General features: G+C 43.8%; 1 protein-coding gene across 1 annotated transcript in view; it reads left to right on the top strand.

Moving 5' to 3' along the window:
- The window catches only part of tiam1a (TIAM Rac1 associated GEF 1a), a 31,815-nt gene that overhangs the window by 22,269 nt on the left and 626 nt on the right, over positions 1-8,920 (top strand). Inside the window, exons 14-28 of the mRNA XM_077591422.1 lie at positions 80-184; positions 672-753; positions 1,518-1,604; positions 2,136-2,357; positions 2,425-2,531; positions 5,537-5,755; positions 5,838-5,906; positions 5,970-6,095; positions 6,385-6,493; positions 6,574-6,753; positions 6,829-7,044; positions 7,294-7,352; positions 7,633-7,729; positions 7,833-7,920; positions 8,489-8,664. Coding sequence (XP_077447548.1) covers positions 80-184; positions 672-753; positions 1,518-1,604; positions 2,136-2,357; positions 2,425-2,531; positions 5,537-5,755; positions 5,838-5,906; positions 5,970-6,095; positions 6,385-6,493; positions 6,574-6,753; positions 6,829-7,044; positions 7,294-7,352; positions 7,633-7,729; positions 7,833-7,920; positions 8,489-8,664 — 1,942 coding nt within the window. The remainder of the gene's footprint in view (positions 1-79; positions 185-671; positions 754-1,517; positions 1,605-2,135; positions 2,358-2,424; positions 2,532-5,536; positions 5,756-5,837; positions 5,907-5,969; positions 6,096-6,384; positions 6,494-6,573; positions 6,754-6,828; positions 7,045-7,293; positions 7,353-7,632; positions 7,730-7,832; positions 7,921-8,488; positions 8,665-8,920) is intronic.

An 8,920-nucleotide genomic window follows, 5' to 3' on the forward strand; every position in this document is an offset into this window, starting at 1 on the left:
TGATCGATCATAAGAGTCTTCCTCATAAAATGTATTTTTGTTATGTGAGAAGTATTCAAGGATTGTTGTCCTCTTGCAGAAGAACAAACTGGACCCTTCCTATCACTACCTCCGTTTAAAGGTGGTCATGGATGACTGCACACTCCTTTACGTGCCAAAACCTGATGAGGACATTTATGATGTGGTGAGTTACTAACTCACTGACTTGTGGAATTTGTCATATATTCTTTGTAATTTAGTTGCTAAAACTAGATTTCTTATTTAGATAGGTCTTTTCTTCTCTATAATTCACATTCATCATCAGTGTGTATTTCACCGTATCAAAATTTAACACGTTTAGACAATTACATGTCAGTTAAATGCATTCGAGACAGTAAATTATGCAAATGTGCTTGTAATGCTTGTTAGCTCATAGAAGCACTGCAACGCAGATTTCCATATTATTCAATGCCCTATTTACACGTAACAACCTTCACCTGAAATGCCCCCTCATCTTCTTTGATCAACATTCATGCTTATCACAGTCTCATTTCGCATCTGGTCACACGTGCACACACTCTGACCCCGTGACCTTGATGCAAAATTGCTTTCTTAAGGTTGATGAATAAAACATGAATCTCTTTGCAAGGCTGATGACCGTCACACTCGTTTCCCGTCTTGTTTTTCTTCAGGTGTACCGGGAGATCGAGATCTGCACCAAAACCACAAGGCTGATCCAGTTCGACCGGGCCGAGTCATGCACACTTGGCTATGGTAAATACTTTATTCTATCATCTTAGTCAGAGTGAAGCCAACTATTACTTATGCTCACTTGTATTGACTGATCTTAGCTTTTGGGTTGTTCTCATTATCCCTGTCACTTATTGCTTTTCTTAACCCTGTCATGATTGTCACTCATTTAACTTATTGGCACTCGTTCATCCCCCTCTACCATTTAAGATGGATTGAAGTCTAGCGCCATCAATGGCACTGAAACATGACTACTCCCAGCCATTTTAAATTAGACCTATATGGCCATCAATGGCCTGCAATAAGTTAAATACAAATAAAAATTAACTTTAAACTGTTACTTGGGGCTGTAACCAAAGTGTCTTTGTTACTATTAATTTTAGTTTCATTTATTTTATTGTTATTGACATTGTATTAACTTGTACATTCATTCATTTTTCTGGACCGCATATCCTTACAAAAGGGTTACAATCAATATTATTTTAAGAATTATAATAAAATAAATTCATTGCTAAATGGCCAAATATGAGTAGTTACTTGCTCTGAGTGTCAACCTTTGAATAGCTGTGGACTGATAGGGTTAAATATTTTTTTATGTTTTCTTTTGAGTGTGCCACTGCCATCCACAGTTTTGAATTTGCAATTACACTTTAATCTAGCATGGTAAAATAAATGCATTCGTGCCCCACATTTTAAGAAGGCCTGTCTTACAGTGTCAATTTATCTTATAAATGGGGTTTAGGTCTTCAAATTGGGATTTAAATCCAATTTGGTTTGTCCATCTTCAGGTTTCTCAGTGTCTGTTATTGACGAGGACGGCACCCAGCGGCTTCACATCACTGACGTCAAAGAGCGAGGCCTCGCCTCCGCCAAAGGTACCCGGACTTAACAGACATTACAGTACTTCCTGTTGAGTCACACACTCACATCCATGCACAATGTTAGTCGGTTGGCCAGCATGTTGCATTGATCCTCTGAAGCGAATCCGTAGCGACTGAAAGAGATCACGCAAGAATCCAGGCCAACACTGCAGGCTTCACCCCAACCCGTCTCTCTTAATGTGGTCACGCACGCACACAGAGCGACCGCTCAGTCGGGCCTGGGGCTTTTTATTTCTCTCAGTCTGATAAAGACTCTGCTATACAGATGACATTTCTCATTGCAGAAAAGTAGGTAATAACTACAGGCTAAATGTGTCATTCGTGTACATCTGCACAAAGTGTGTCTGTGTGGTAGCGTAGGTGAAGTGTCCTCTTCATTATTGGCTCTTTACTCATTGGTCGCCGTTGATGGCGTTAAACATCTAATCTGGGCGTTATAATTATCACAGTTCAAATGGATTTGACGTGTGTCGCTATCAACTGCATTAAAACGTAATCATGCCAGACTTCCCGCTTCTCTGAAAGGTCTTCGATCGGGCGACGAGATCCTCCTGCTGAACGGCAAATCGGCCGCCGCCCTGCAGATGGACGATATGCGGGTGGCGTTCACCTGCCAGGCCTTGACCCTGAGCCTGGGCGTCATTCCACGCCTGGACCCCGCCACACTGTGCCCTCCGCCGCCACCTCGACGCTCAGATGCGGAAGCTGGCGGCGACGCTACCACCGACATCTTCTCGCAAAACCAAGGTAGCCTGTTATCTATAAAAAAATGAATTCAGGACACTGCATGTGACTTAAGGGTACGTATCCACAGAGGACATCCTTGATGAGGTATCGACTCTGGTGGTGGACGACAGTTTAGATGACGAGACGCTACTCAGTCCTGAAGACTCTTCCGAAGAGAAGATCTTTGCGCAGAAGGTAAGCTAACCTTTTTCACAGGGATTCGCCCGTTGAAAATTATATGGGTGGTTCCACCAGATTTCCCAGATTATAAATCAGTGACCGAGTGGTTAGCACGTCAGCCTCGCAGTTCTGGGGTCTTGGGTTCGATCCCAGGTGCGTCTTCTCTATGTGGAGTTTGTATGTTTTCCCTGGGCTTGCGTGGGTTTTCTCCTGGTACTCCGGTTTCCTCCCACATCCCAAAAACATGCATGTTAGGCTAGTTTAACACTCTAAAATTCAATTTTTTTTATTCTGGTGGAATGTAATCCTTCAAATTTACAACAAAATATGCGAGTCGGGACCCCATGAAGTAATTGTGTACTTTCGACAAGACTTTTATTACTTTTTCTATTAATTCCGCATTTTCCTACTAGAGCCACTTATACTCAGGTGCGGTTTGTGTAAAAAAGCAACTGTAAATATACTGTAGCCCTGTCACACAGATATTGAATGCATGTCATTGAATATATTGAATATGTTACACTAGAGCTGTCTGTGTGTCCGTACGGGAACGGTTAGTGGCAGGTGTGAGACGAGTGTATGATTTGGTAATGGCGCGGTCGTCGTTCCTCATCAGACCGTCAGCTTTGCGACGATTGTTGCTTGTCTAAAACTGTCAGTAGCAGACCCCCACTTGCACTTGTACGTCGCTCCCGCTGTCGCCATAGCGACAGCTGTTCCCTTTGTGAGAATGTTATATGAAAGGTTAGATGTGAGAGGATGAAGGACTTGACAAATTTTGCACTGTAGTTTTGTAGCCTTTTTAGACTTGCTGCTCATCAGCATTCAGGAAGAAATGTTGGTAATCTTGGCAAATTCCTGTCATTTTGTCTTCTTCCCGTTTTTGTTGATGAGGTTAATCATCTCACCGGGTGGCGAATGCCAGAGCATTTTTAATTATCCCGACATTGTGGCTGCTTCATTGTATCATTTAGCTCACACAAACGAGAGTCTGGTGGGGCGGCGAGCTTCATTATTTCAGACAAAAGCACCACCATCGCCTACAAATGTGATAACTAGAGGAAGAGAAGAGGAGGCTAGGAAGGGAGGGGGTATCACTTGGGATAACGGCAATCATGGCGATGATGATAGAAGTGATTGTAGTCGTCCCCACATGAGGAAAAAGTCAATCTGCCTATCATTTTTTTCTGGTTTTTTTACCTGGAGGCATCTGAAACAGGGGAAAAAATATATAATTAATTGCAGACCTATAGTTGCCTCGGTTGCCTTTAGGTTAAGATTCAGTAGTAGAGAACATGATGCAGCACATAAATATTAAAATGAGGATTATTTGACTCATTGCTCAAACATCTAATCCATGGATCATATGTCTACAAGTAAGAAACGCATTTAATTTCACAGAAGCGGGATAAAAAGTAAAGCTAGTTTTTGAGGTTGAATAAATGAATATTAGTTTTTTTTCTTTTGTAACACTGTCCGCTACTTGGTGTAAACTCAAAATTAACAGCCAATCAGTGAACATAAATTTGTCCTATGACATCGGCTGTATATCGGCCGACGGTCAATCTTGGAAAAAAATCCATTTATTGAACAATATATCCGTCATTTCCAGAAAAGCAGTCCGATTGGATTTCTATCAACATCAAGTGTGTGTCATCCTCATCATGTTCAAGCTTGTTCTGAGTTTATATTCATGCCCAGCAAAGAAATGGGATATATTGTGCGCAACTAATCTCTGTTTATCCCTGTTTAGCTGGCAGGCGTGGTCATGGCGACAGGTTGCCACTTGCCTTTCAGCTCCTCCCTCTGCATTACATCGCTACCACACACGTACACACACCTACGCATGCACTCCATCAATCGCTACAGGCTATTTTACACGTGGTGAAAAGATGCGCGGGGCATGCTCAAGGGAGAAGGTAATGTCTGGGAATACTATTTTTCATTATCTGTTGTGAATAGTTGTTGCAGTTGTCTCGGTTTGGAGGGTGTTTTACGGCAACATTTGTTTTTGACTGGGCATAATGTGTGCATCAGTCAAGTGGAATTATGGCCTGTTTTGCGATTATGTAACCGGATGTGTTTGTGTGTTATAAGTGCAACGCTAGGTGTGGTTTGTGCAGGTAGTTTAGACTTTGGATTGGAATGAAAGCATGCTGACAGTATGAGAAAACCTCTTTAAATGAGTTTATTACTATTGCATGTCCAAACCAAGCCTCCCACCTTGAAGGAATTTTTCGCCTGGCACCATCCATGGCAGTCCATGGGTTATTGGGATGAATCAGATTGTAGGAGTGGTGGGAAAAAAAAGGAAAATTAGTGCTGATCCAATCAATCCTTGATCTCTTCTATTGTTGCTGTCAGTTGTGCTTACATAAGCAAGTGAGAGTACAGGCTTCCTTCCTTTCCCTCCTCCCTTCGTCTCCTCCTCCTCTGTTTGCCAATTCCCTGAATTGCTTTTCATTTTTCTGCACTTGTTGGTCACACCTCGGAGTGAGTCAGGATTTCTGTTTATTAACCGGGGATTTTTCGTATATGCCCGGACGGATTTTCCAACCATGCCCCTCTTCAAGAGGTCAAAGGGGAGGACAAGGACAGGCTCCAAATGGACCTCCAAGTTGGTTTGTGATGTTTTATTTCTGGTGAGATGCACTTTGTGACCTCACCTATTGCAGACCTAGCCTTTTTTTAGCGAATGCGGATGTGGGAGGAAACCGGAGTACCCGGAGAAAACCCACCAACATGCAAACTCCACACAGTGAGGACCGCCATCTGTGCGTGGATGTTTAGTGCGTGCGTCCAGCTGCCAAACGGGTTTGAACACCGCCACGGAAAATAGTTTTATCATTTCCGAAAACGAGTGACGAAGCGTGCGATGCGTTTCGACGGGCCTCTTCCCGCCTCCACAGCTCGTCCGTCACCGTGATTGCAGCCCGCTCGGATGCATCTGGCGTCCAAAGCGCCATACGAGTTGTGCAAAGGTCAAAGCTGAGAGTGTCCTTTGGATTTTGTTCTCTCAGAACAAGGAGCACGCTTCGTCCTTTCACCCGCGTGGACGCCGCGACGCCCCGGACTCCCAGATGTCGTCTTCCGTGTCGTCTTCGTCATCTTCATCCTCGCTGTCTCCCAGCCCGGTGTCGGCCCTGCCGCCGTCCTGCGCTCAGCGCCAGCTCTCGCACGCCGACAAGCTCCGCAAGGTCATCAACGAGCTAGTGGACACGGAGAAGACCTATGTCAAAGTCAGTGACCACTCGTCCCTGTCCGCTCTCGCTGCCTGCTCCTAATTGCTCCGTTTGAACGTGTTCTCGCTCGTCCGTGCAGGATCTGCGCTGCCTCATTGAGTGCTACTTGACACCGCTGCAGAAGGAAAGCTTCCTCTCGCAGGACGAGGTAAGATCGTCTCCACCCGGACTGGAGATTTCCCATTTGAACACCCACGCCGGTCTGTCATAGCTGGACATTCTCTTCGGCAACTTGGACGAGATGGTGGATTTCCAGGTGGAATTTCTCAGGACGCTAGAGGACGGCATCAGACTGGTTCCAGATCTGGACAGACTGGAGAGAGTCGAGCAGTTCAAGGTTAAGATATAAAGCGCTTACCGTATTTTCTCGCTTTTACGCCGTATTTGTTGCTAAAAAACGATAACTGTGTCCAGGGTACGGCTTATACGAGAGAAATTGTAAAACTCAACGATTTGAATGCAATTTTAAATGTTAATATGCGAGAAAATACAGTGTGTATATATGTTTTTCCCTTTCATTTAGCATTTTTTCGCTGGTGCGACCTATATACTGAAGTGCGACTTCCAGTCCGAAAAATACGCTAGTCAAATGCAAGGAATCTAAAGTTATCCGCTCGTTCCAACAGAAAGTGCTCTTCTCCTTGGGCGGCTCATTTCTTTACTACGCTGACCGCTTCAAGATCTACAGCGCCTTCTGCGCCAGCCACACAAAGGTGCCCAAGGTTCTGGTGAAAGGTAAAGACGCATTTTTGAGTGCGTAGGGGTTCTCCGGTTTGGACCAGAAACATGAATGGCTTTTGTGATGTCTCACCCAGCCAAAACAGACCCAGAGTTTAAGGCGTTCCTTTCTGAGCGGAACCCCAAGCAGCAGCATTCCTCCACGCTGGAGTCCTACCTCATCAAACCCATCCAGAGGGTCCTCAAGTACCCCTTGCTTCTCAGGGAGCTCTTCTCCCTCACGGACCCCGACAGTGACGAACACTACCACCTGGACAGTAAGAGCTCTCCCGGCCTGCAGGAAATGTCCTCATTCCAGGCAGTCATTCGTGACGTGATGTCGTCTCGTTCAGTGGCCATGAAGGCGATGAACAAGGTGGCGAGTCACATCAACGAGATGCAGAAGCTCCACGAGGAGTTCGGTGCCGTCTTTGACCAGCTCATTAGCGAGCAGAAGGAGGTGGGTGACCTGTCCATGGGGGATCTGCTCATCCACTCCAGTGTGGTCTGGATCAACCCGCCCAGCTCTTTCGGAAAGAGCAAGAAAGACCCGGAATTGGCAGCCTTTGGTAAGAATCAAAAATGGAATGAATCCCACATACTTCCTTGATGTTCTCCATCTATATTGGAGCGCCACAAGGTCCACTCACCAAGTTATCTACATTCACTGACTGCCATTGTCAATGTTTGATGCAGGCAATTGATATTTTAGATATTGCATCATCACTATGTTAAAAGGAGGATTGTCTGGAATGGCTGCATGGGAGTGGATTCATTCCAACATGTTAAGACTCATTTATTTCATTTTTATCTTGTAGTGTTCAAAACCGCTGTGGTGTTTGTGTATAAAGACTCCTCAAAGCACCGGAAAAAAGTGGTAAGATGCTTCGTTTCCTTCCGAAGGAAATGTACTGGATGATAAATCCATTTTGTCAATCAATTTGAATCTTTATTGTAGATGATTGTTTTATTCCAAAAGGGAAATCTAGCTACCGCTTATTCAATTGCTTATTCCATGAGGTTTTTTTTTGTAAATCAAACTTTAATTGAAAAACTAATGGAGATTGTATTTTTAGACCACATATATCGCCTGTTGTTCTAACTGTGGCATCCCCTGTTGTCAAGTGGATGTACTACATTACTATCCTCTTCCTCAGGGCGCTTCTCACCGCGTGTCCATGAACGACGACCGGGATCCTTTCCGCTTCCGTCACATGATCGCCACCCACTCGCTGCAAGTGCGCACCATCGCAAGTATGCAAAAATTATACTGTCGCCGAGTCCACTCATTGGACAACCATCGCAGTCAGTGGCAGCCAATGTGTTCTTTAACCCGGGTGTGTGTGTATGTGTATAGATTCTGAGGGCACTGCCGTGTGCGAAATAGTTCACACCAGGTCGGAATCAGAAGGACGACCAGAGAGGAGCTTCCAATTGTGCTGCAGGTTGGAACTTTTTTTTAAATCTCCTGTAATTTCTCCATTTTTGTTGGGATATTTTAATACACGTCTTTATGTGTATCACATACCTGTCAAGCTCGGCCAATTACTCCCCTGATTAATGATTGAAATTCCCCCTATTAAGCGATAAAAATCTGTACAAATGCAACACGGCACATATTTACTCACATAGGGCGTATTTCAAAGTGTGAAAGGGGAATGCACATGCTCATATCTTTCTTAAAGCATGACAATATTAGCAGTCGACGATACGGATTAGGAGATCAGTTTCACAAAAAACATACTTAAAAAAAACTACAAAAGTTGTTATACGGCATACACAATTTGAAATGATCAAAAACGTATCAAATATGGGAAAAATGTATAAGTTGACAGGTATGGTATCATGTTTTCATGTTAGTATGCATTCAGTGATTTTCCTATACATTTGAACTTTTTAATGACTTTTTTTAGTTAGTATTTATTCTGATGACATCAAAATAAGTTATTTTTATTCTCTGTCTAGTCTCTTGCATGTTGATTGCTCTGACGTTTGTCCTTTTTTTGCGTTCAGTTCGGCGGAGAGCAAAAAGGATCTCCTGAAGGCCGTGCACTCCATCCTCAGGGAGAAGCAGCGGCGGCAACTGCTCAAGACCGAATCACTTCCAATCAGCCAGAAGTACGTCCCCTTCGGGGGCAAGCGACTCTGCGCCCTCAAGGGAGCGAACAAGCCCGTCATCAACCGAGCAGGTGAGTGTGACAAAGCACATTGTTTATAAACTCTAATAGAAGCTCACTTATTTTAAGATGTGCAATTACCTGCGTGTACATATGTTTACTCCATTGCCACTCATAATTCCACCTCATTGGAAAATGTTCTTGTTCATTTTAATGGCTTAAAAAATAATTTTCTTATCCTTTTTTTCATACATATATTTACAAACATATTTCATACAAAATTGGTATACGTTCAACATTTTTAAAAGAGTAGTATTAAGATCGTGGA

Source organism: Stigmatopora argus, chromosome 22 (genome assembly GCF_051989625.1).
Source record: "Stigmatopora argus isolate UIUO_Sarg chromosome 22, RoL_Sarg_1.0, whole genome shotgun sequence".
Taxonomy (NCBI): domain Eukaryota; kingdom Metazoa; phylum Chordata; class Actinopteri; order Syngnathiformes; family Syngnathidae; genus Stigmatopora; species Stigmatopora argus.